The sequence below is a fragment of the Pyrenophora tritici-repentis genome, chromosome 1, assembly GCF_003171515.1.
Source record: "Pyrenophora tritici-repentis strain M4 chromosome 1, whole genome shotgun sequence".
NCBI lineage: Eukaryota > Fungi > Ascomycota > Dothideomycetes > Pleosporales > Pleosporaceae > Pyrenophora > Pyrenophora tritici-repentis.
This window is the reverse complement of record NC_089390.1, coordinates 3,985,985-4,011,336: the sequence shown is the minus strand read 5'-3', so window position 1 is coordinate 4,011,336 and position 25,352 is coordinate 3,985,985. Positions and strand designations below refer to the sequence as shown.

At 51.2% G+C, this 25,352-nt stretch overlaps 14 protein-coding genes across 14 annotated transcripts; 9 read left to right on the top strand and 5 right to left on the bottom strand.

Annotated features, from left to right (window-relative positions):
* Positions 1–835: 835 nt before the first annotated feature.
* Positions 836–3,514, top strand: PtrM4_015720 (Dimer-Tnp-hAT multi-domain protein; the record flags this gene model as incomplete). Its single annotated transcript, XM_066103192.1, has 1 exon — positions 836–3,514. The coding sequence occupies one exon, from the start codon at positions 836–838 to the stop codon at positions 3,512–3,514; it is 2,679 nt and encodes an 892-aa protein (XP_065965394.1).
* Positions 3,515–4,748: 1,234 nt separating this feature from the next.
* On the top strand, positions 4,749–4,913 carry PtrM4_015710 (uncharacterized protein; the record flags this gene model as incomplete). Its single annotated transcript, XM_066103191.1, has 1 exon — positions 4,749–4,913. One exon carries the CDS (start codon positions 4,749–4,751, stop codon positions 4,911–4,913), a length of 165 nt encoding a protein of 54 aa, XP_065965393.1.
* Positions 4,914–4,978: 65 nt separating this feature from the next.
* PtrM4_015700 (SSP160 multi-domain protein) lies at positions 4,979–5,383 on the bottom strand (the record flags this gene model as incomplete). Its single annotated transcript, XM_001931482.2, has 1 exon — positions 4,979–5,383. One exon carries the CDS (start codon positions 5,381–5,383, stop codon positions 4,979–4,981), a length of 405 nt encoding a protein of 134 aa, XP_001931517.2.
* Positions 5,384–5,780: 397 nt separating this feature from the next.
* On the top strand, positions 5,781–6,176 carry PtrM4_015690 (uncharacterized protein; the record flags this gene model as incomplete). Its single annotated transcript, XM_066103190.1, has 1 exon — positions 5,781–6,176. One exon carries the CDS (start codon positions 5,781–5,783, stop codon positions 6,174–6,176), a length of 396 nt encoding a protein of 131 aa, XP_065965392.1.
* A 1,618-nt stretch (positions 6,177–7,794) lies between these two features.
* Positions 7,795–8,319, top strand: PtrM4_015680 (uncharacterized protein; the record flags this gene model as incomplete). Its single annotated transcript, XM_001931481.2, has 1 exon — positions 7,795–8,319. The coding sequence occupies one exon, from the start codon at positions 7,795–7,797 to the stop codon at positions 8,317–8,319; it is 525 nt and encodes a 174-aa protein (XP_001931516.2).
* A 147-nt stretch (positions 8,320–8,466) lies between these two features.
* On the bottom strand, positions 8,467–9,428 carry PtrM4_015670 (thiol methyltransferase; the record flags this gene model as incomplete). Its single annotated transcript, XM_001931480.2, has 4 exons — positions 8,467–8,787; positions 8,851–9,081; positions 9,133–9,304; positions 9,412–9,428. The coding sequence occupies 4 exons, from the start codon at positions 9,426–9,428 to the stop codon at positions 8,467–8,469; spliced, it is 741 nt and encodes a 246-aa protein (XP_001931515.1).
* Positions 9,429–10,277: 849 nt separating this feature from the next.
* On the top strand, positions 10,278–11,495 carry PtrM4_015660 (SPS1, Serine-threonine protein kinase; the record flags this gene model as incomplete). The annotated part of the gene is made up of 1 exon (XM_001931479.2): positions 10,278–11,495. One exon carries the CDS (start codon positions 10,278–10,280, stop codon positions 11,493–11,495), a length of 1,218 nt encoding a protein of 405 aa, XP_001931514.2.
* A 129-nt stretch (positions 11,496–11,624) lies between these two features.
* PtrM4_015650 (uncharacterized protein) lies at positions 11,625–11,954 on the bottom strand (the record flags this gene model as incomplete). The annotated part of the gene is made up of 1 exon (XM_001931478.2): positions 11,625–11,954. One exon carries the CDS (start codon positions 11,952–11,954, stop codon positions 11,625–11,627), a length of 330 nt encoding a protein of 109 aa, XP_001931513.1.
* Positions 11,955–12,080: 126 nt separating this feature from the next.
* PtrM4_015640 (uncharacterized protein) lies at positions 12,081–12,317 on the bottom strand (the record flags this gene model as incomplete). Its single annotated transcript, XM_066103189.1, has 1 exon — positions 12,081–12,317. One exon carries the CDS (start codon positions 12,315–12,317, stop codon positions 12,081–12,083), a length of 237 nt encoding a protein of 78 aa, XP_065965391.1.
* A 1,689-nt stretch (positions 12,318–14,006) lies between these two features.
* Positions 14,007–15,690, top strand: PtrM4_015630 (SrmB, Superfamily II DNA and RNA helicase; the record flags this gene model as incomplete). The annotated part of the gene is made up of 2 exons (XM_001931477.2): positions 14,007–14,158; positions 14,313–15,690. The coding sequence occupies 2 exons, from the start codon at positions 14,007–14,009 to the stop codon at positions 15,688–15,690; spliced, it is 1,530 nt and encodes a 509-aa protein (XP_001931512.2).
* Positions 15,691–16,136: 446 nt separating this feature from the next.
* On the top strand, positions 16,137–17,789 carry PtrM4_015620 (uncharacterized protein; the record flags this gene model as incomplete). Its single annotated transcript, XM_066103188.1, has 1 exon — positions 16,137–17,789. One exon carries the CDS (start codon positions 16,137–16,139, stop codon positions 17,787–17,789), a length of 1,653 nt encoding a protein of 550 aa, XP_065965390.1.
* A 798-nt stretch (positions 17,790–18,587) lies between these two features.
* On the top strand, positions 18,588–19,298 carry PtrM4_015610 (uncharacterized protein; the record flags this gene model as incomplete). Its single annotated transcript, XM_001931476.2, has 1 exon — positions 18,588–19,298. The coding sequence occupies one exon, from the start codon at positions 18,588–18,590 to the stop codon at positions 19,296–19,298; it is 711 nt and encodes a 236-aa protein (XP_001931511.2).
* A 1,816-nt stretch (positions 19,299–21,114) lies between these two features.
* PtrM4_015600 (uncharacterized protein) lies at positions 21,115–21,291 on the bottom strand (the record flags this gene model as incomplete). Its single annotated transcript, XM_001931475.1, has 1 exon — positions 21,115–21,291. The coding sequence occupies one exon, from the start codon at positions 21,289–21,291 to the stop codon at positions 21,115–21,117; it is 177 nt and encodes a 58-aa protein (XP_001931510.1).
* Positions 21,292–22,583: 1,292 nt separating this feature from the next.
* On the top strand, positions 22,584–24,890 carry PtrM4_015590 (Transcription factor Forkhead-HNF3 family; the record flags this gene model as incomplete). Its single annotated transcript, XM_001931474.2, has 1 exon — positions 22,584–24,890. One exon carries the CDS (start codon positions 22,584–22,586, stop codon positions 24,888–24,890), a length of 2,307 nt encoding a protein of 768 aa, XP_001931509.1.
* Positions 24,891–25,352: the final 462 nt, after the last annotated feature.

The following is a 25,352-nucleotide window of genomic DNA, read 5'->3' as shown; positions in this document are numbered from 1 at the left end:
TGCGGCTTCTGCGCTACTTAACCCCCTTGACAACAGAAGTACTTAGGGGTATTGGGGGCGTGCAGGAATGAAGCTACGACCTGTTACTAATTGGCGGTGATGTCGTGCCTGAAAATCGTCAAGGGGTCTGCGGGTTCGTGCTTCGTGCCGCCCCACAGGCGTGTTCTAGATCTCATCACACAACTCCGATTAGATTGTAGTTTCTTGTAGACATCTTGTCTAATTCAAGTACTAAACCTGGAGTTCTGCAATCTAGCCTCCAACATCGCATAACCAAGCACTAGAGCTACCCGTAGATAGCAAAAAACACGGCACAGCTGTTATTCTATTCGGGTATAACGTGGCATTGGGTAGAATCAAGGTTGTCAGTAATCAATATCTCATCAATATTGTTGTTTGATTTGTTTGATTCGGAGCCAACCAACTAACCAACAGTTAGCCACTGTATTTCTGTCAATCAATCAACCAATCTTGAGAACAAAATGTTGATAGGATTGGTGTTGTTTGATAGTAAGCGAGGGAGGGGGATACCTAGGTGAGGCCTCTGGGATAGCTGCTCAACGACGAATTCTTAGTGTTGGATCTTGCTTACTAAGCCTACTCGCGTGTAAGTTATATGACCTAGGTTCCATCCCATCTCTCACTCACTCCAGGCTAGTACGTACGAGGCTTAGCGCCCACAACGCTAGCTGGCAGAGACATAGATCTCAATTCCTGTAGCACAATACACAACACGATTCACACATGTTCTATTCCTAGTGCTACTGACATCAGGCTTATAACATTTAACAACACCTTACTTTCTCGCGGCTCCGGCTTACTTTTAGCCTTATCCATGCCCTCTATACCAGCAAAACGCAAGCCCGAGGCTGCCGAAGAAGCTGATACTCCCTTCAAGCGAGCACAACGTACGCGCAAACCTACGCTCAAAGCGCTGTTGGGTGACGGCAGCCAGCCAACCCAGCCGATAGAGCTGCCAGAAAGTACGCCGGATCCGCCTACAGAGCCGCCTACACAAGTTATCGAGCCGCCCACACGGGCTATTGAACCGCCATGTAAGCCTGTACAACAACCCGAGGAGCGCCCTCGGCGGGCATCACCACTGCCTATTTTGGCTGCCTCACAAGCCTCTCGGCTCACTGATGAGCCAGCCTGGGAGTCGCAGTTAATGTTTGATAAGCCAGAGGACTCTATTGTACAGCCTTTAGCTTTCTCTAGCGCTGCCACTGAGGCTTCGGTGGAGGAGGATAGCGCTGTGAGCGTCGATTTTCGCGACTTTGAGGGCGTCGATTGGTCGCGATTAAAGGGGTTTGTCGCGCCGCTGAGCACTCCACGAGGCAAGGCAAGCTGGATTTTTCAACACGGCTGGCGTGTCTGGAAGGAGGGTACTCACCACCCAGATGAGTTGTACTTTGTGTGCAAGTACTGTCATATTCATAAGCTACCTAATGGTGTACACCGAGTAACGAAGTCAACCACTGCCGCCAACGGGCACCTCCAGCTTGATAAACCTGGTCATCGGCTCAGCAAAGATGGTCCAATCCTAAGCAAACCTCTCCGCAAACATGGACAACAATCACTTCGTCAGGCAGCTCTAAGCGGTGTCAAATTTAGTCTAGAGGCGTACAAGACTATAGGAAACTTCGACGTACAAGAATTTCGGCAGGCAGCTGCGCTCTGGCTGGTCGACAACAACAGACCACTCCGCGAGTTTGAGACGCCGGCTTTTCGCAAGATGATCAGGCTTGCTAATCCTGAGGCAGAGGCGGCGTTATGGAGGTCTCATAACAGCGTGTCAGCGTTCGTGATGAGGTTGTACAGTTGGCTACGGCCTCAGGTGGTGCGCGCGTTGGCTGAAGCCGAGAGCAAGGTACATATAAGCTTCGATGGGTGGACGACAAAAGGCGGCAAACGTGGCTTCTTTTCTGTAGTTGCTCACTACGCCAACAGTAAGGGCGCGATAGTTGACCTACCCATCGCGCTGCCGCAGCTGGTGGGTGCCCACACTGGTGAGGCGATAGCTGACGCTGTAACCAAAATCCTGCAATCCTTCAGCATTAATCGCAGCAAACTCGGCTACTTTGTGCTCGATAACGCTTACAATAACGACACCGCTGTTAACAAACTCGCCGCGATGTACCACTTTTCTGCCTCCGATCGCCGCCTCCGCTGCGCTTGCCACATACTTAACCTTGTTGGCCAAACGATTATGTTCGGGAGGGATGCTGACGCGTATAACAACGCCCTGGAGAACACAAAGATGGAGGATTTTTACATGAAGGAGTGGCGGAAAGAAGGACCGCTTGGCGTGTATCTTGATATTATCAACTACATCAACACGCCGAAGCAGTGGAGTATTTTTGAAGATTGCCAACGCGAGGCAGTTAACAGCATGCCCACAGGCGCCAGCGGCGGCACTCGCGAGCCAATTAAGCCGTGTGTTACACGTTGGAACAGCTATTACGACTGCTTTAAGCGCGGAGTTCAGCTCCAACAAGCTATCAACGCATACGCCACGTACCACATTCGCGAGACTGAACAGGCTGACGAACAGGCAGCTATTAGAGGAAACAAGCTGCCTGATGTGCCGCGGTGGATGAGGTCAGACGGCCTTACGGCGGCTGACTGGGCGGTGATTACTGAGTACATGGCGATACTGCAGCCGCTCAAGTTTGCTACAGATCGCCTCCAAGGCCGCGGCAAGTGTGGCCGTTTTGGCGCACTCTACGAGGTCATCCCAGTATTTGAGAGTGTGATAACTGAGCTGGATGCACGCCTTCGGCCATACGAATCGGTCAACCACGAGCCATCTGAGGCGCCCGAAGATCACATCCCGATCAACCTGCGAGCCGCGAGGCGAAAAGCGAGCAATTACTTTACTAAGATCCTCCAAAGTCCCATTTACTACGCAGCTACGGCACTACATCCACGATATAAAACATACTCTAAGCGCTTCTGGCGCGACAAACCTACACAATTGAGCACCGCGCACGCGAAGTTTCTGCGGGTTTGGGCTGCCTACAAGCCTGCCGCTGCTGCCACAACACCAACCCCTGCGCCAAAACCTACCATGAGCAGCTTTGACGACGCTATCGACGCTATACTAGATGAGGACGGCGAGCATACATTGGAGGTGGAGGATGAGTACGATAGCTGGTTAAAAGAGCCTATGTGGACGTCTGATCAACACAAGGAGGGTCCAACAGCTGTACAGTACTGGTTATCGTTGAAGCCGAAGTATCCACATCTTTCACGATTGGCGATCGACGTGTTGACTATACCCGCCTCCAGCTCTGATTGTGAGCGCGTTTTTGCGGGAACTGGCGATATAATTGAGCCACAAAGGCGGAAAATTGGCGCGCAGTTACTGGCTGCTTTGGTGTGCTTGCAACGGTGGACTCGTGCAGGTTTTACAACACCAAGCACGACAACAGCAGCAAAGCATACTGATGAGGAGCTCACGGAAGAGTTTGCGATAGGAACGTGGGAAGAGCCGCCTGCAGAATTGTCATAGAAACGTCCCTTCAGAACCTTAAGTCTATCAATATTCAATCAATCAACCAACCAAAAATTGGCTCTTCAGTCTCATCAACTCAAACAAACAAACTGTAGCCCTAAGAAATGAGCCAGTCAATCAACATCTACGCCTCAAATGTTGGTTGTTTTGTTTGTTGACTTCTCTGGGTAGAATGATGACAAGGTGTATTAGTTAGATAAGCGTGAAGATTATCACGTTTATTTGGCGCTCTGATACAACTAGACTTTATGCCTAAATCATTACAGAATTCTACACCTGCAACTTCGCTAAATGGTACTTACACCATCTATCTGTCGGAACATGCGCGTACAGCCAGCCCGGCGAGTTTTTCCGGGCCGGAAGCTTGGACCACTAGTTAGACCAAGCTTCCCGCTTAGCTCGCAACCGTACATATGGAGATCTCTCCATCCAGCTCTTGCTCACTACTAATCAAATACTATACACTTTGTTCGTTGCAACGACTGCTAGTATTCGACACCTTTGCCGTGTCAACACTATCTCATCTATTCCAAGGTCTATTGAAGTGTTGAGATCGCAAAGGGCCCTAGGGTCATGTTTGTTGGTGCGCAAGCCAGTAGCGTGTCTAGTGATTGGAGCAAGCTTCAGAAGGCACGTGTCGTGGGCGTAGCCAGTGCAAGCCAGGCGCAAGCCACAAGATGGCCAATCTGATCGCAACTCACCAATGTCAATTTTGTTCGGCCGCCCCGAGTGTTGGAGGCTTTTCGGCCACCAAAGTGAGCCAGCCCTCTGTTGGACACTATGCAGGGTCTGCGCTATAGTTTTTCGAACTCGCTTATGCCCGATGTCGCATACGATAACCCTGAACGAGGATGTACGCTCATCGATAGCGCGTTGTGCCCGCCTTGCGCACACATTGCTTTCTCCTTAGATAGCTTTTCGCCTTCGCATATGGCATGATTTCTACTACGTCCGACTATGTGTTCTCGGGAAGCGAGTTTGATAGATGGCCTTGTGGCTTCCTTCCTGGGGGCCTGTCTGAGTCAACCCTCATCCATGCAGGTACACAAACAAGCCACTTCGGTTCAGACTCGTAGAGCTTCAATCACACTGGCAAGTAGGTAGATATATAATTGCGTGTCTTCCGGCTTTTGCCTACTTCCCATCTCTATTCAGGAGCATATTATCGACTGTCATTCTCTTGCTCTTTCGTTTGTGGCCAGTCATATAGTAATTCTTAATATCAATCACAATGCGCTGGACTTTTCTACTCTCTCTCGCGGCAACGTTAACGTTTGCCGCTGGTAAGGTATCAACAAACGCTCGATGTGGACATGCCTACAATGCCGTGCCCGGTGGCATGAGCTGCAAAGGTTCAAAATGGGGAGATTGTTGCTCTCAATACGGCTACTGGTAGGTGTTTAGATTGAATGTTGCATACTTGAGCAATCGAATGATTTCTTGCAGTGGAAATACCAAGGACTACTGCGAAACAGGCTGCCAGTCATCGTTCGGTAGCTGCAATGGCATCACATCCGTACGAACTTCGACGACCTCAAGCCGCAGCACCTCCACCGGAATAGCCTTGTCGACGGCGCCTTCTTCTATGGTAAAAGTGAAGATTACTACAAACGTTCGCTGCGGAGATTTGTATGGAGCATCACCTGCGGGAATGACCTGCATTGGTGGAAAGTATGGCAACTGTTGTTCCCAGTACTCGTATTGCGGAAGCTCTAGCAGCGTTTCATCCAGCTCAACTTCACATTCTATCTCTACCAGCATTTCTTCTAGTTCTACTCTATTCTCTACGCCGACCAGCACTTTCTCGGGCTCATCATCGTCTATCGAATCCACGACGTCGTCTTCCATTTCGATCTCGTCCAGCATGTCCTCCGATGTCTCCGTGACCTCGACCTCACCAGAACTTACGACCTCTTCCGCAACTACCTCGTCCTCTGCTACACCAACAGGTGACGGTATTTGTGGCTTTGAAGGATACAATGTCGTCGATCTCCAGATGTTTTCGGCTAAGCCATTCACGACTTTGGAAAACTGCCTGGAAAACTGTCGTGCAGAGAGCGCATGCCGAAGTTTTATCGTTTACTTGAATACGTGCTATCTAGCCCGACTACCAATTACAAGTACCAATGTTGTTTCTAGATTGTCGAGCGGTCTGAGATACTACAACGCCGACTGCGTAGTCAGCCTGATTACTACTACGCCACCCACAACAGTAGCGACATCTACAATATCGACGTCTACAAGCACCATAAGCACATCTACCATGTGTGTGCCCCCTGTACCGACAGTATTCTGTGTTGCCTACCCAGATTGCAAACAGTTTACCACACCCCTTTCCAACAGCTGCCCAGCCAACGGCGCGCAATGCAAGGACAACTACTTTGTTCGCTGCGAAAACATTCCAGCTCCAGGCTCACAAGTGTTGCTTGCGGTTGGGGGTATTCCAAACGTGAATATATGTCGTCAAACCTGTGATGGGCAGAACAACTGCTCTGCTTTTGCATACAAGGCTTTCAACTGCATCCTGTATAGTTCGATCAATGGGTTCGTTTCGGATCCGGCAACAACGTTTATTAGGATCTGCCCAACTACTTGCTCCAGCGCGCCGATACGCCGAGATGGAGGAAGAGACGGCTCCTTCCTTCAAGTAAGCACTTAGAGAGACCGGAGTCATCGTTGTGTCGTATACCATGATCCGAGAAGATCATTTTGTTCTTTCCTTGGAGGTGTGAAGTCTTCAAGGACCGCCAAGTAAGAAAACTGTACGTGAGCGACTTAGTCTCCGTCGTATGTACAGACCTTTGCTATGTTGCCACGTCTCGGTAGACGGATATATCGAAGCATGGTAACTAATGTATAATTGAATAAAATCTAGTAATTTCAGTGAATAAGCTCCGATGTTCAGCCTTGTAAGGTCAAAGTATGCCCACAAGTCCCTGATTGATGCTGCATTCGATAGAAGATTGCTCTAGTTTTCTCGATTTCAGTGCATGCCTTTATCTGTCCATCTGTTGGTAGGTCTATAGCACTAGTGCTGAAAGGAAATAACGATAACTAGGAATGCATTCTGTTCGGTGATAGTTCTAATTGATTTTTTCGAAGGAGAACTATGGAAGAGCTAGATATAGGAGGTCTGGTCTGAGCGCTGCTCGGACGCCGCGATTAGTGCGCCTGCTCGCGTGACCGAGATCAGTGCGGCCGATCGCGTGGCTGAGATATTGTTGATATCTGTGATCCGACACCATCCGTCATTATTTTAATCGTGTAGGTAGCCAATATGGGTTCCTACAAGATTGGTAACTGAAAAGAGGGTTTTCCACAGTCTTCTGGTGACTGTCTTAGCTACTATGCAATGATGTGATTTCAATACATTGTGACACATTGATTCATAGTATAAGTGTCGATGACAAAACTGTTCTATCATATACAAGACGGAAACAAAATCCGTGGTTTCTCATGGACGAACTTCTTCGTCACACTAATTCCACGTAACCAGTATAGTGACAGAAGTTCAAGGATGCAAAATCCCGAACCAGGCATGTGCCTACAATACTTCAGTAGCTTGATTGGTGGACAACGCACTGATAGCGATCAAGTCAACCCTCCAATAATCAACACCTTCTACGGAAGGGTAAGTATCCACCTACCAAAGATAGCGACCTCAGATAAGCCTGATAGATACCTTCCTTACCTATATATCGAGAAGGGGCATTGCGTGTATGGATGGCCCACCCCTGCATATTGTGACTGAAAGCTACGAGAGATCAATCGCCTGTAACAGTCCAGTCAAAGCACCGCAACACCTAGACTATAGCCAACAGCAAATCGGAAAGTTCGTACACAGCCAAATAGTGCAATTGATTGCCAAGATGGTAATCTCTCAAAGTGCGGGGAGATGAGCCGCATGCAATCAATACTCCGACGCTTGATCGTTTCAGGCCCTGTACACCGCAACACCAAGACAATGTACATTAAACACCAGACCAGTCGCCATGGGAAAGCAATATGGGTATTGTATGCATGATCATGGTTAAGTGAGGGGAATAGAAACCGTCCGCTATACATATCGGAAGATATTGCAGCTCCCTCAACTACCTGCCCTAATAAGGTCGCACTACCGCTCAAGTTGCATCCATGAGCATGAGGAAGGTACAAGTGGTCATGGCGGTAAAAACGTACATGATATAACCCTGGTGTCAGGCCTAGCAGTGCTGTAGGCTTCAAACTGCTTCAAACACCATCGCTTCTTCTCCGAACAAGCAGTCGCATCCTATACCATGCAGTTCTCTATTCTACTCCTTGCGGCATATGCCTGCGGCGCTTCAGCACGTCTCAACTGGTCGCTGGCAAAAGCATCCAACCCCACTGCCGATCAAGCAGATGCCTACGCCAGGATCGAAGCCGCAATGACAAAGGCCGTAGCACGCTACCACAAAAACTCAAATGCCAACAAGACCATCCGTGTCGCATACGCGCCAGGCGTCCCCACTGCCGAAGCAAACTACAACGGCGATCTGCGCTTCGGCTCGAATCGCGCATATATGACGGAAAGAACAGCCATGCATGAAATATCCCATACACTAGGAGTGGGACAGACAGCAGCATTCAACACCAAATGTGCGGCGGGAGATTGGAGGACAGCGCTGCCGTTGGTCCGAAGTTTTGATGGTGCCAATGCGAAGATTAGCTGTGGCGGTGGGCACTTCTGGCCGTATGGTCTGAACTATGAGACGGAGTGGAGTGAGACCAACGGAGATAGGCATGTGAAGATGGTTCAAGCTATGCTGAATGATGGTATGTAAGGCTGTATGTAATTAATGAAGCCAATGGGACAATGCAGTTAGTTCTTGAGAAAGTTCACGTATGACTAAATAGGGCGTGATGTTTTCGTATTTCTTTTGGCTTTCAGTCGAAATGCGGAGTCGTTGTGACACCCTGGGTGGGAACCTTTACTTCAACTTCCAGACACTGATCATATCCTCACCACGGCTCTGTTCGAATGATTCTGGTGGCTTCCAGTAGACGACTCTTTCGAAAACGCCCTGCTCTTGACCGTTGGCAATGAGATTTCCAGATTCATCGAAAAGGCCATCTGCACCGTCGGCTAGGAGGTTCCAGTGAACGCCCTTGAGGCCCCACGGTGGACCTTGAGCTTTCAGCGGTTTCCACATAGGGAATTCAAGGCACACAAGGACACCGCTTGGTGAGAGGAGGCTTTTCATGCGCTCAGCCCAGCCCTTGCGCATTTCCGGTAGCAAGGCACAAAGAAACTGATATTTTCAGTCTTCGCCCTGTATACATGGGTGTTCTCAATTGTGGCATCGTGTGCTTACTGTGTAGTCGTAGATGAGATCGAAGCCCTGGAAGTTTGGTCCGAACTGGGACTCGTAGCCCTTTTCGAAGAAGTCCCCAAGTACTACTTGAGCGTGATAGGGGCCTGAATTCTTCAGTTGCGCTTTCACATTCTCGTTCGCTGCGTCCACTGCTCCCTGAGACACTTCGAGGCCCCACACTTGGTAGCCGTGACGTGCCAAAAGCGCTACATCGTGGCCTTTCCCGCATCCCTGTGTATGACTCAGCTATTTCCCAATTTTGAGCGAGCAAATTATACATACAGGCACAAATGCCTTCAGTGGACGTTTGCCTTGGTCTCGAAGCAGCGTCTCACGGAACGGGTGTTCATCCAGGAACTTTATCAGGGCAGGCGAAGGTCGGCCACGATCCCACAAACCCGATTCGTCGTTTTCCCACAGTTTGGCCCACCCGTCGCTCTGTGCATCTCTTGTTCTGCGACTGTTAGTTGTGGCTACGGGTGTGGCGGCACCATGTGGCGGTTCCCACTCAACTTGTAATCATCGAAATGGGAGATTAAGCGTGTCCTGTTTTCGACGGACCGCGCCTCGGTAGTCATTGTGGCGAAAAATGGCAATCAAGTGGTGCAAGGATATAGGATGAGACGGCAGAAGTTGTAGTGAATCAGTGGGATGGATAGCTCGAGACTTGGCGCTAGTCTTGTACTTACCTGGCGCTAGACACCTCTGGACAGCGCATCCTTGACGTCACCCCACTCTTTCTTCCAGCCCCAGGATTTAGAGGTACCTGCCTTTCACAGCGCTTACGCTTGTCTGATGTTGCAGTGATGCATGTTTTCCTAAGTGTTCTGTGTTGTCCAAACGGTTTACCCGATCGATATTCCGGTCGGAATCGTGATTTCCCTATTAGTGCTCTGACCTCATGTGGCAGAATGTAATCAAAGCTGACATCAGGCACGGAAACAATCTTGTCGGATACGTTTTGCAGCTTGATTTATTTCCTCCACTAGTTCTTACACCGTGCTTTGATGTGGCTCAAGACGACCAACTGGGCTTCAGCATAGCCGACTTCCGCTCACACAACACTGAAGTAACCTTTCCTTGCTTCCTCAAATCATGTATCAGCTACGCTACAGCCTTGGTATTGGCATTGTCGTCATATTAGCGCAGTATCGGGTAAGAGAATCGATGCTTGAGTTTGGTTGTATAGTATGTGCCGTAATGCCGAATTGTTCAACGATGACCTCTCATCCTAACGATGCAGTTCCGATGCGCCGTGGAGGTCGGCTCGTCGCATAGCCCCTTCTGTCACTTCATTACGTTGGGCTTCGGACTGGCAACAGCCATCGAGGCTTAAAAAGGATCAATTCTTGAGATATTCAAAATCACCGCGGGTGCAAGGCTCATCTGAGTCTCAAGGCTTTGCTTCCTCGTCTACGTCAGCATCCATGGGCCACCCTATCTTCAACTCTATACCACATACAGCACGATACATGTATCATCTTCGCTGTCGCGTCAGTCTTGTTTTCTTAATACTTGCACTTCTTCAGCAACAGCACTTGTTTTTCACCAGTCGACACTCACTATCAGCCAAATACTCTGCGACCAACTTCCAATCACCCAATCATGGCCCGTACCATCGATACTGGGAGCCTGAGAACGAGCGCCTCCAATTCCAAGAAGAGCTAGTCGCAAATCGCGCAGCTTGGAAGGTGCTTGGCGAAGGGTGGGAAGGCAAGGTTTTCGCCTATAAAGACTCAGTCATCAAGACTTTTACGCCGGGGCGTAGTCCTTTTCGCAATTGTGCACCAAACATGGCTACCAAATGGCCAACGGAGATACCCGCATCCCTAAGATTCGGAGGTATCAGCACTGAAGACGATACAAACACAACATACCATGGGTTTCTTCCAGTCAAGGCACACTTCGTGGCATCGTCATCTCCCGGAGCGCCAGCGGAGTGGCATCTAGTCACTCCGCTATTGGACGGTGGTAGTCTTGGAACACTGGCCGAACACTTGTACTCGAGGGAAAGGCCCAAGTCACACAGAGAGATGGACGCAATCTTTCGTCCAGCCTTCAATCGACTACTGACGAGCATGAGCACTCTCCATGATGCAGGCTACTGCCACGACGATATCAAGCCCTCAAATATCTTCATTCAAGATGAGTCACACTGGATGATAGGTGACTTGGGGAACGTTCGAGAAGTCTTCCACCCTTACCACTCATCACGTATTTGGACGGACAATGGGCAGATGGGCGACTGTCGAGCAAATGACGCGGTACGGGCTCTCAAGACTTACCTCAAATTCATACAGTCCTCAATAGCCGACGATAACGAGTTCAACGTAGCGATACTAGGAGGGCATGAGCCTATGAGCAGGCTCTTCTGGCGGACATTGGCAGATGCACGTTATATCAGTGCGGCGGAGCTCCACAAACGCTCCATTGTCGAATACCCGGAAGCGTTCTCAAGGACAGTGGACAACAGGATTGCAAAATCCGCGCGACATGCTTCTCTTACAGGTCTCTTTTCACGGCGACTTGCAACGAAGCTGGCGGTTGACCATGCGCTTATGACGCGCATAGATGAAAGGAGTGCACGATGGTGGGGAATGGTTTGGCTATTCGGACTGCCTGATGCAAAACGTTGTGACCTATAATACTCATGAAGAGCAGCGTAGACACCAACTATACCTAATAATATCCATGTATAACCTGTTACCTTCCTGTGTAGGCGTCAGCAAGGTATTGGATATGATCGATTCGTATGTATTACTTTACTTACCATACTAATCGCAACACTCGCAAAGCCAGCCACATCCGCCGCTATATCCGCCGCTTTGGTAAGTTCTGTAGTTCTGCCTCGTCTTCTCAATGCGCTTCAGCTCAATCTCAAGCACCTCATCCGCCTCCTTCCTGTTCATTATCCCATTTCCCTGGACGTATTCCCACACGTGATACAGCGCAAACTTTTTGGCCTGCGTCGTTGTATTTGGAGACTCCTTGACTTTCACACCAGCCTTGGCAAGGTCATCGGGCTCGACTTTCCACCACTTCTTGAGATACCTTTCTTGCATAAAGATGTGGTATTTTCCGTCTCTGAAGCTCGACGGCGCCATGGAGAGTGGCGGCAGGGTCCACACGTCGCTGGAGCCACGTTGTTCGTTCCATTGAGCAAGTGCCACACGAAATACATGGTAAAGTGGTAGTTCCTTGTAGTGTTTTCTGTACATCCAATCGACGTATTATTTCTCGTTGTCGTTCCCCTTGTGAAATTGCGCTAGTGTCTTGCCTTTGTGATATCCAGTGCGGATGACGTAGTGGTGAAAGGGATCCGCTTGTACGCGTTCGGCGCCTGGTGAGGCATCATCGATTTTTTCCATGCCAGGGTCGAATTTCCCTTGAGAGCCACCACCGTGGGGTGAGGTGCGATAGCCTCTCGTGTGACTGTTTTGATGCGCACGAGCGCCGCGGAAGGACATGGTCTCCGGGAATAGGACCAAGGACTTTCGGTCGTTGAATGCCAAATGTGGAGCGATGTTGGAGGATGTTGGATGGAATGAATTCGAGAAGCAGGAGGGAGTTCAATATAAATCTCATGGAAATGCGTTCTTGGGTATCGCGCCGGATTCGGAGTAATTCACCGAAAGCGAAACTTCGCGATCCCACGGCTTTGCGGCGTTAAGCTACACGCTCGATCCGGGGGGATGGCGCAGTGGTAAAGCGCCTGGTATTCCTTTACCGCACTCCAAATTTGCAGTGTAGTAGAGGTCGAAGGTTCGAATCCTTCTCCTCTCACCGCCACTTGTGGCTTTACCAAAAAATATCGAACGGCTTACTCCAACTCGCAAATTTTCACCTACCCCTGCAAACCTAAGCGACAGGTTATAGCCGCAGTACACCCGAGCCACGCACTGCTACGACTACAAACACTACGCTAAGCTTGTTACAACCCTACGCCTCGTTCAAGATCCCATGGCTTTTTCCCCTTTGAGGTTTTTTCAGACTTAGGAACACGAGGAAAGCGTTGCAAAAAGAGATAGGTTGAAGAGAAGGAAAAACAGGCAGCTATAATAGGGTTTTACTTTCTCTCCTCCCCTGTAATAGCTAGGACATGCCTAAACTACATTAGTCAAACATAACCAACGAACATCAAAGGAGAGATAAAAATAGCTAGAATGGCATCTGCCACCGTCCTACATAGTCTCTGACTGATAAAGGACGCTAATGGATTACATACATACATACATACACGCTCGATCCTTGCCAATACCTGGTTAAGGCAGAACACCATGACGGAACACGACATTACGAGCCAATAGCGCTTCTTGGAAATTCGAAAAGATGATAGGATTGTAAGGAGTACGCAGAGAGTGTCGGGCTCATCATGGTGATGTTTGTCAAATGGCAGATGACTCCTCATTTCTCATTGTGTCGAGTACCATGGTACTCTCCCACAGGCGACCCAAAACTTCCGCTCTTAAACGAAAAAAATACATGCAATTACAGCTACAACTTGACCCTGATCCGAGATTGAACGCCTCAACCAACCTTGCCAAATGGCAATTGTGAAGGCGCATGATCAACCGTTGGTGGGGGCTCCCTTGATGATTAGGGTCATTCGCATCGACGCGTCGCGTTCGTCACCATCACGTGAGCTTACACGCCAACACTGAGTCACGTGTACAGGGTATCCCGGGCTGACTCAGCGAAGTGGCGGTTCAAGCACAGACTGACGTCGCGCGCTAAACATTTCTGGCCGTCTCGCAAACAAAGTGCTGAAACGGCGGCAATTTTCTTTCTTCACCGCCCCACGATATCGTTGCTTTTCTCTAGATTTCTGGCAGGGTCCCGACTGTGTATGTACAAAGAAGACAATGAAACTAGTTTCACGCTCTCTCACTCCGCACGCATTTGCTCTTGCTCGTCTCGTTCCGCGCCTGTATCTAGCAACTAATATACGCCTCATCTCAGCTGCCCCCCTCACCTTGTCTCACAGACTACTCACACACACTCTATCAACTCAACTCCCCATCATGCCTCCACCACCAAAGCGCAAGTGGCCCCGCGGCAGAGGCGGCGGCGGCGGCGATCGCACCAACGGCGCTGCTACACAGGGAGGGCCCACGAATCCTCGCTCAACTATAGCACAGCAGCCGAAACGCCCCAAGATGGAAGATGCGCAGCCGAAGCCAGAGGGCGGCGTTGATGTGCGGCAAATGTACAGCACAGCAGCTGGAGATGCACAGCCAAAGCCCTTCTCCGAACTCAAGGATAAACTGAACAAAGGCCTCCTTGATGGTTTGGACAAGATGGGATTCGAGTAAGCATGAATCAACAAAACACCACTGCGACTCTCAGACTGCAATTTTGCTAGCCTCGTCTCTACCCTCGGATGCGGCTGTTTGTGTAGTTTGAGAAGTTCCTTTGTCAGGACATTGCAGCCATGTGAAGCATTCAAGCTGACTCGATTTTAGATTCATGTCTCCAGTCCAACAACAGGTGCTGACCCAGCTGCCTTCCCTGTCATCCGACTGCGTCGTTCAGGCAAAGACGGGTACGGGCAAGACCGTAGCCTTTCTGCTACCCGCTATCCAGAACCTTCTAGCTGGCAACATGCCCCCGAAAGGCAAGGTCGCTATACTCGTCATCTGTCCCACTCGTGAGCTGGCACTACAAATCTCCAAAGAATGCAATGGCCTCACGACGTGTCTACCCCAGAAAATGGAGTGTCACACTGCCTTTGGAGGCACTTCGCGTGCATCGAACCTCAACGCCTTCATGAAAGGCAACCCCACCGTTCTCGTCGCTACCCCGGGACGACTTGATGATATCTTGGGCGAAGAAGAAGTTCGTGATAAATTCAGTCATCTGAAGACGGTGGTGCTTGACGAAGCGGATCAAATGCTTGATGCTGGATTTGCTCCCGCGGTCAAGAAGATTCTACGTCGCATTCCCCCCAAGAATGACGGCTGGCAGGGAATGTGCTTCTCCGCTACACTCCCTAAGGAAGTTTTGGATATCGCCAAGATCGTTCTGTTCCCCGGTTTCACCCATCTTTCCACGGTCGACCCGAACGAAGTACCAACGCACGAGCGAGTGCCGCAGTTCTCCTTCTCTGTACCCACTGTAGGCCAAACCTTCCCCGCGCTCTCGGCATTGATAGAGGAGGAATACAACCAAAGCCCCACCGACTTCAAGGCCATTGTGTTCGGTACCACGGCTAATGGCGTCGGATTACTCTACGACTTATACCGACACGCTTTGCCTCAATTCCGCCTGTTCGAGCTACACAGCCGCATGTCTCAACCTGCTCGGACGCGTACCACGAAAGACTTCAAGGAAGCGTCTAGTGGTATACTGTTCGCCTCCGATGTTGTCGGCCGTGGCATGGATTTCCCCAATGTCGGCCTCGTTATTCAAGTGGGTCTACCATCAAGCACCGACCAATACGTTCACCGAGTCGGTCGGACTGCTCGTGCCGGCAAGGATGGCCGGGCTGTGCTTCTTCTCTTCCAGCAAGAATCCTTCTTCCCAAGAATCAATAAAACACTGCCCATCAAGCCTTACACCGTCGATATTGTATCACGCCTAGCTCCTCATCAGGCCACCATCGACCGTGCGTTCGCCAACGTTGATGAGGCATCCAAGTCAAAAGCATACCAAGCCTTCCTTGGATACAACAAGACTTTCGTGAAGAAGCTACAAATTTCGACCGCTGATTTGGTTCGCTTGGCGAACGACTATGCACGCAGTATGGGGTGCCCAGAGCCGCCTATGCTCGAGAAATCGACGGTAGGCAAGATGGGCTTGAAGGGAGTGCCTGGTCTCCGAATTGGGTCGCGACGGGACTAGCTAGTTTCTTTCTATTTCTGAGAGGGTACTATAGAAGACTTATGTATCATGTCTTACTTTCCTCGGCGTTTCGTGTATAGACCGATCATAGATATGGATTGCGGCTGAACGCCGTTATAGTGGGATGGTTAGGTTCCCGTTTGTGGAAGCAAGGGATGGATTACCACCGAGTTTGGTGCGATGAAGCACTCAGATACCCACTTCTATCATAGTAGCCTCATGTCGATTCTGCGCACTCTGACTTTCAAGTTCAGCTCAGATATTGTCAGTGTCGTGTTCTTTCAGATGCTGGCAATACCACTTCATACACCCGAATATATTTTGTGGTAGACTGGAACTGCCTTAGCCAAGTTGCACAAACAATAACATGATCCATGGGCGAGCGGCGCACACGGGCGAGCGGCGCACCCCACCAACTTTACTCACCTTACTGATCTTAATCTACAATGGCTCAACGCAGCGCTACTCAATTACTATCAAATGAAGCAGATATTCAGCTTGCTATCTCATCTATTAATGCGCACCAGATCCAAGGTACCCGTACTGCTGCAGTAGTCTACAACGTAGCCGAAACAACGCTCCGCCGCCGACGCGCTGGTATACCTGCCCGACGCGATTGCCCGCCCAACTCAAGGAAGCTTACCCAGAGAGAAGAGGAGGTGATTATTAGCTATATACTTCAGCTAGATCTGCGTGGATTTGCGCCTACCTACACAGCTGTACGTGATATGGCTGATAAGCTGCTGGCTGCGCGTGGTGGAGAGCAGGTTGGAGTCAACTGGCCATCTACCTTTGTTAAGCGTACAGACAGTCTTCGGACGTGTTTCAACCAAGCGTACGATAGGCAGAGAGCTCTTTGTGAGGATGCAACATTAATAAAGAGGTGGTTTAAGCTTGTAGAAGAGACAAAGGCTGAGCTAGGTATCTGCGATGAGGACGTCTACAACTTTGATGAAGCTGGCTTTATGATGGGCAAGATTACAACGCAGCTAGTTATAACAGGAGCAGAGAGGAGAGGCAGGCCGAAGAGTATTCAGCCAGGCAATCGCGAGTGGGTAACGCTGATCGCTGCTATCAGCGCTGCTGGCTGGTCAGTCCCACCGTTCCTCATCTTCGCTGGCCAGTACCACCTATCAGCCTGGTATAAGGAAGCTGAGATCCCACGCGACTGGGCGATCGCAGTCAGCGATAATGGCTGGACGAATAATGAGCTTGGAGTTGAGTGGCTAAAGCACTTCAACGCTCACACGCAGGCTCGTAGTGTAGGCGCGCGTCGCCTGCTTATTATTGATGGCCATAAGAGCCACCAATCTCTAGAGTTCCAGGAGCTCTGCAAGGAGAACAATATCCATACGCTCTGTATGCCTCCTCACTCATCTCACCTACTCCAGCCACTTGATGTTGGCTGCTTCTCGCCATTGAAGCGCGCGTACAGCCGTGAGGTGGAGAGCCTTATGCGCAACCACATCAACCACATCACCAAGCTAGAGTTTCTGCCAGCGTTCAAGGCAGCATTTGATCAAGCGTTCACGCCAGCCAATATCTGCTCAGCCTTCCGCGGCGCAGGCCTTGTTCCTCTACAACCAGAGGCTGTTCTATCAAAGGTAGATGTACAACTGCGTACACCTACTCCTCCAGCAGCTCTGCCAGAGGCTCCCTGGGTAGCTCAAACGCCGAGCAACGCGCGTGAGCTTGAGGCTCAGTCAAGCCTAATACGTGAGCGCGTGCGCCAGCACAAGAGCTCATCACCAGCTTCAATTATTATGGCGATTGACCAGCTAAAGAAGGGCGCCGAGGTGATGATGCTCTCTGCTGAGCTGATGCGCGATCGGATCTCTAGTCTTGAGAAGGCCAATAGCGCAGCCTCAGAGCGTAGGCGGCGCTCTAAAAGGCGTATACAGAAGCATGGAGTACTCACAAAGGGAGCTGGAGAGGATATACTGGCTCAAAATGAGGCTGACCAGCAGATTGCTCATGAAGAGCGTCAAGGAGGAGCGCGATCAGGCCTCAGCCAGCGGGCTCAAAGGCGCTGCACTAGGTGCAAGGAGACTGGGCACAACTCGCGCACATGCAAGACTGATACTATTAATATAGAGTAATCTACTGTATCAATATCTAGCAATAATATTATCGCGTTGTTGAGATGCATCGCTTTAAAGTTGCAAAAGTTGGTGGGGTGCGCCGCTCGCCCGTGTGCGCCGCTCGCCCATGGATCATGTTATCAATAGAAACATAAAGACATAGTACCCACATCAGAGCTGGGTAGGACAAATCCAAATAGAGGACCGTCTAGATTACGCAAGTCCGCGTGTTCTTGAACATCCTCCACCTTGACGAGGTTTGGCTATGCCATAGGGTCCTATGAACCTCCGCAGGGAGCTCATGAATACACAGGTAGACCTATCCCACAAATTAAGAGCAATTGGAGAGCTATAAGATGTTCATTTATGATTAGAGTACTCTAGGTTTCGACATGATTCGGCCACCATCACACTATGTCGATTTGGATCATCGTATACGACATAACTATGACTCGAGTATTTCCGCATGTTCATGATAACTGTACCAAGTTCTCAAATTTCTAAGAAGTGTCACTGGCGCATAATGTCGCATGCCACGACAACGAACAAAGACGGTGAATTGTACCTAGGCGATGGTAATCTATCATCCGATCTCGCCTCCACGTAACAGAGACGATAGGTGATACTTATCGGCTTGGTTCCGTGTGGTTCTGTTCAGCTTGTAGAGATCACGACATGTCGTTTTAGTCTCCCTTGACGCCTCATGGACCATGCTCGACGCCCAAGTACGTATATATACAGCTGTCGGTGCGATATAATTTCAACATCCAACTACTCACGTTCACTTCTTTGATTGGAAATCGTCACTCATTCACCATGCGCTTCGTCTTTCTCGCTGCATTAGCAGCTATCCCAGCTACCATCGTAGCCCAAGACATGACTTACACGGCAACACATTGCACCTCGTGCTTTGGCTACTATCCCATTCCCACGGGGACTGCTGGGAGCGCAGCTGTGCCAACATGGTACCAGTTCGTTACGACGATGAGCGTGACCAGTATGATCTCTGAGATTCGCCAGACGGTTACCGCGACCGCGAATGCCACTACGCAGATGAACATGCTCACCACGACCACCACCTTCTTCACGACGACGACATCTACACCTGCTGCTGTCGTGATTCCCGCCCAAGCAGGTTTTATACCCATGATCGTCGGTGACGCATCCAATGCCACACTAACGCCCATTCCGCGCATCAAGCGCCACTCACTATTCGAAAACAATGCCCTGCAGCTAGGAAAGCGACAAACCTGCTCCAACTGCAGCGGCGGCTTCTGGTCCAGCAGGAACGGCACAACTTCCAGCCTGAACCGCAAGTTCACTTTTCGCGTCGACTGTCTCGTGTACGAGACTATAAATCGTACGCAGACAATGACGGTTACGGGCTTACCTATGACCGTTTATCAGGCTGGAGCTACAGCGCTGGCGAGCAGTACGCTGACGGTCAGTGTGACGAGTACGGTTACGGAGATTTTGCCTAGGGCGACGGAATATGCGGCTTGTGGGGCGAACAATGTCGGCGAGTAATCTCTGTTTAGTTGTAGAGAGAAACTGCTGACATGAGAATTAGTGAATAGAATCCGGGATATCAATGGTAAAATGCTCATGTTCGATCGCGTCATCTATCGTCCTGCACAAGGTTTCCCGAATGAGGAGGAGCTGGTGATTGATATGACGAGTGCGGTTGGGTGCTGTGTTGCTTGTCAGACTACTGTAAGTGTTCATCTTGCCTACTGGTATCTTGCTAGGGATTCATGATGCTGATGGACTTTAGCCCAATTGCGCTGGGTCTTTCTTTGCGCCCAGTGATCTGGAGTGCCATCTCCGCTTAACGCAACCACCGACCGCTCTGCCTACTATACTTCCTCTACCCGTTTATTCCTCGGGTATAGCTTACCCGTCTGGTGTTGTATATCCTTCTGGAATCGTATTTCCATCCGGAGTTGCGTTACCGACCGGAGTATTTCCATTTGGGATAGCAATGCCGTCTGGTACAGGAGTGCCATACCCCCTTACCAATGGCACACTCGCTGACGCTGCCTATCGGACAGTCCCCAGCCCTCTGGCTTCCCGAACTTGACGTTGCCAGCAGCATCCGATGCGCCTTACCCATTCCTCAACGCAACATACCCGTCCTCCTTCCCCACGCTCTATCCTAGCGCCTTACCCATTCCTCAACGCAACATACCCGTCCTCCTTCCCCACGCTCTATCCTAGCGCCTCTGGCATCTTCCCGACCTTGATTTCACCCAGTGGGATCTCTGCCCCCATGTCCACAGCTAGCCCTGTGCAGAATAGCAACGCCACATGTGGCAGGGGCAGTCTATCCCTGTATCTGGGTACGATACAGGGTCAGCAGGATTTTCCGGAGCAGTATGCGCTTAGTTTCAGTAATGGGCCGTGTGGGAGGCTTAGTTTTTGGCCGGTTCCGGTGGATGATTTGGAGGAGAATTGGTGGTTGGACTAGTAGACGGGTTGGGGGAAATTGTAGAGAAGGGGTAAGTAGATGAGAGTTGGAAATGCGAGGTGGAAAATTGGCTGATGAGGAATGTCAGAGATGGATGGTAGGCAGAAACAAGGAGATGCTAGATGGAACGGTATGATTGTACAAGAGCGGGTTTGAAGTATGTCCATGTCTCTCGTTCATTTCCTGAGCTTATATCTGTATTTTACCTGGAATTTGATTGTATTAGATTTTGATTGCGCAGGTACATTATGTATTTGGTTGGCATGTGATTGATTTCTGACTTCATGTGGGAGAAAATTTGTTGTTTCAATCTTGTGTTCCATGGGTCGGTCTTATCGCACAACGCGACCGTCTGGGTCGACTATGAAGATGCTGCATGAGATTATGAAATTCACTAGTTTAGGCAGACGTCAGACCTTTGCAAGTCTGGTAGAAATACGAGGCTACCAAGGCCGGATGGGGGTGTAGCACATAGGGTCTCCAATCAAATAAACCCTGTCTTCAAGGTGACTCACAAGTGCGGCGATTATGTCTTTTTGTGCGAGATTAGGCGCGATGTGAACAGACGCTGTTGAGGTCGGAACTCACACCCGCTGATCACCATGATGAGCCGCCCGCCCCACGCTGTGGTAATCACCGGAGTAGGCTCCGCGCGCATCGAGATCGAAAAGGCTTGGTTTTCGCTTAGGTTATTAAAAGATTCACAGACGTTTTTGACGGCCGGCTAGCGTGCAGAGGCAGTGCGGCAAGGTCAAAGAAAAGACGGACAATGAAGGGCAAAGGGAGGGAGAGATATGTGCATGTCGGAATTCCGGAAGCAGTAAATGCGATGGGAGTAGGGTACTGGGGTAGGTAATCTGACACGCAGACGTGGTGCTATGCAGTAGGCTGCGTCCCTCGCATGAAGACGGCATGCTCGGGAGTGGGCAGTGAGATGATACCCGTACTTGCCGCGTCCGTCGTGCTCAGGCGCGAAGGCGCGAAAGAGTCTGGGTGAAATGTAGTCGACCAGATGAAGAATCGATGGGGTTTTGGCGGGTTTGCGATGGCCATGGCAGTGCAGGAAAGGTCGGGTTCCGTGCGGTAGGGTTGCGATCGAAATGACAAGTTGCGAAAGCGTATGTAAAGACCCTTCTGGACCACGGGGCATACTATGCAGCGTGTACTGAGTAGCCGTGTACCCCTAGGGTATCGCCTGTGGGTTTAGTGGTTGAGCGGAAGTGGGCACTTATGGACCAGGGTTTTTTGTCGAGTTTCATGCGTACCGGGGGGACCTGGTCATTGGGCGGCGCTGGATAGGCTGGTGGCCAGGTCGCCAACTCGAGGAAGGCTGTTAGCCAGCAGCTTGCACCGTGGTTCGCGTTGTCGACGCTCTTGTTTCACCGTGGCGTTGTACAGGCGCTTCCAGGTTGCGGTCTTGGCTCGGGGCCTGCAACGCGCGCAACGGCCGTCAGATGCCATGCCGCGACAGAAGCAAGGCGTTTCCGATGGGCGTCGATGGCAAAGAGGGCTAATGTGCACACGGCGACTGCGAACAGCTGTCTAGCCTGGCTCTAAGCACTCAAAGTCACGAGGTTGTTCCTGGAGCGCAGCCAACATGACGTGCGATCGATCAGAGGGAACGCGTGCTCGGGCCTCTCCCATTGGCCATGCGCCCTTGCGCCGGTCGCTCCTTCCTTGCAGGTGCGTTTGCAGTGGCAGCCAAGGAAGGTGCGCTGCAGGCTCTCTATCGCTCCTGCTTGCAGCTCGCTGCTGCCCGCATTCGTTCCTTCTCTCCGCGGCCCCTGCAGGTCTACCTACCTTTCTACCTACCTGTGTACTAGGCTCTCTCGCTCTTGTACCCGTACCGGTACTGTCCAGCCCGCTTACTCTGTTTATCTCTTCTCCACGCCCGCGCCGTCTCCAGACTCGATACTCTGGAACACACGCATTCGGCTACCACAAAGCAAACTTACACCGCTTCCCGCTGCAGATCCGGCATTACTCTGTCGTCAGAGGTTGCTTTTTAGCGCCCATAAGCGAATTGCTCCGCTGCCTCATCGCATCTGCACAGGTTAGATAGCAGTCCTGCACCCCACAGCTGCCTCCTTTCTCACCAATTCACGCAGAATTGCTCTGTACATGCCCGACAGCCTACGCCCGTCGACAGCTGGCAGCATACTCCTGACCGCTCCCAAAACGACGCGCTTGGCAGTCGTCACCGCAATCTCAGGCCTCAGTGCCCTGAAAGCCCGTGCTCAGTAGGCCCGACGCTTCCATTTTGGATTCCTTAACGCGACTACACGCGTCAAAGCGTCTGGAGAGACTATACAAGGCTGTTGGAGTCCTTGTACCTTGGTCTCGCCATGGCTGCAGCGCGTCGACAGCCTTCGATGCAGATTTTTCAGGACCCTGTGCAACCACACCACCATCATCAACGAAACCAGTCTAACCCACGCTACTTCGACACCCTGAGCTCCGTCACCGACGTGTCAAACAGCTCAAATACCCTCCTCGCGCCACCGGTACACGACACGCCCGAAGAATCCCCCCGCAAGGCCCGCCACGTCTCTAGCTCTCCCCCGCCCAGTGCCCTGGTTGAGAAGGGCCTCAACGCCGTCACCATTCCGCCGCCCCAAGAACAGTGGTTCAGCACAGACGCGCCTCCCAAGAAGACCCAGCCGTTGCTTTCGCACCACCCGCAGCCAATGGCGGCCGGCCTGCAGTACTGGCCCGGCTACCAGTCCCATATGGACAAGGAAAACGCCTACTACAATTCCGCCATATCCGCTGCAGAACCGCCCATGAAGAACGCGCCCAAGCGACCTCTGATGGACGCGGCTCCACTACGCGACCGCACCAACATGCACACCTCAAACACAACTACAAACGCAAATAGCAAGAAGCAGAAGCTTGTCAAGGATATCAAGGTCGACGAGGTCGACGGTCCGCTGCCCGACCCGGACCAGATGCCGAGCGTGGAAGACGATGGGAATAAGCCGTCATACAGCTATGCCATGCTCATCGGTATGGCCATCCTGCGCGCACCCAGCCGCCGCTTGACCCTCGCCCAGATCTACAAGTGGATCTCCGACACATTCGCTTTCTACCGCAATTCACAAGAGACGGGATGGCAGAACAGCATTCGACACAACCTCAGTCTCAGCAAATCTTTCTCCAAGCAAGAGCGCCCAAAAGATGACCCAGGAAAGGGCCACTACTGGGTCATCAACGCTGGATTCGAGAAGCAGTATCACAAGGTCAAGCCAGTCCGCCGACCTGCTCACCAAGAGTCTTTTTCACAAGGTTACCCCAGTGATCTCCCTCGTCCCTCAACGTCCGTGTCAGCTAGCTTCCCGCCCATGAGCTCGACAAAGGGGTTTGACTCGAGCAAATTTCCTGAGGAGCCCGAGCTTCCTTCCTCAGAGGCCACCATTCCCTGCTCGGACCCAGCTGCGCACGATGGACAAGACCCTCTCAGCATGCCACCACCTCGTCAGATGCCCTCTTCACCCCCAGCTGCCGACATTCATTCGTCGCCTCCTCCTCCCGTCTCACGCTCACGCTCCATTCGCCAGGATACACCGCCACGTGCTCCACGTTTCCCTTCCAACAGCAGCCGATCAGGTGGTCGACAGCGCAAGTTCAACGGTCTCGGTGACAGCGGCTACTACTCGTCAATCGAATCATCCGCTACCAAAGGCAACCCAATGGGTCCCTTACTCACATCCGAGGCAGATCTCGATCGCCCCAATCTAAAGCGTGGTCGAGCCGAGGAGGAGATCGCCCGTATTCGCGGCTCCTCTTACGACTCACCAACCAAGACCAGGCCGCACATGAAGCAGCCTGGCAACGCACACCTCATCTCATCGCCCGTCAGGCAAGGCCACAAAGTCCTTGACCCCCTTACCCCTGCTATAGTCTTCAAACGCCCTGCCCTACCACCGGCTTCTGCGTCCCCCAATACCAACCTCCGTAATCATCGTAACAAGATGCGGGAACTGGTTGGCGGCTCACCTGACAAGAGTCTAGCCATGTGGGTCGACACGTCCTTCCTCGACAACAAAGGCTGGAGCCCAGCTGTATCCATTCCCAACGATGAAAACGTCAACCTCGTCGGCCATGGCTTCGAGAGCACCTTTGACATCTTTGGCGACATGGGCTACAACGAAAGCCCAATCAAGCGTTCTGCTAAGCGCCCTCGTCTTGAACGTGCCGTCACCACCAGCGGCGTACTCGCAGATATCACCGGTACCAAAGGCAACATGGTAGACTCCCCTACACCCAACTGGAAGATGTCGTCTTCTTTCCTCAACATTCCCGATCTGTCACCTGTCAAGAACATGTCGCCCATTAAAGCTCCTAAGTTGAACCCTCCCTCATCTAGCGCTCTCTTGGACTTTGATATCTCCAATGCCAACAAGGAGAACGGCCATGCCCGTCTTACTCCTCCTCAGTCATTCCCAGCTCCGGCTAAGCCACAGCAACAGCAACAGCAAGACGATGATGACTTTTCCCATCTCTTGCACAGCGACGAATCAGAGCCTGGCATCGATTTGCTTCAAGGCTTTGAGAAAATCGGCGCCAGGTCATTGGCCGTCGCACCCAATGGATCACCACAGAAGAAGTCTTCCAGACCGGGCTTGGCCCGCAGCTCGACTGTCCGATTCTAGACAATATTCCCAAGCCCTTACCACCGGCTTTTGGATTATATCTTACCCTTATTACGCCACTTCTGGATCTCATCACGTAGATCTCGATTCCTCTTTCTTCGCTATTCCTCGATACCCCTCAACTTGCGACTACATCTTTTAGCTCTTATCTCTTGACCCTTGCTCATCACGGTCCCCCTCACATCATCATCATCACTTCCACTAGCGCTACTTTGGATTGTCCACTGGATAGTCCCACCTCACGACGTTACGACAAACGATACCCACGATAGCAACGGCTGGCCCTTCTACTATTAGCGTCATTCTTTGACGTTACTTCTAATTAGGCGAGGAGTTGCACGACTACGTGGGCGTATATACTACGCTTGTCACTGTGTCTACCTATGGTGTTTGGAATTCTTGTTTCGTTTTTTGCGTGCGAGCGAGTGCGAGCGTAATGATATATCGAAGGCAGATGTCTGA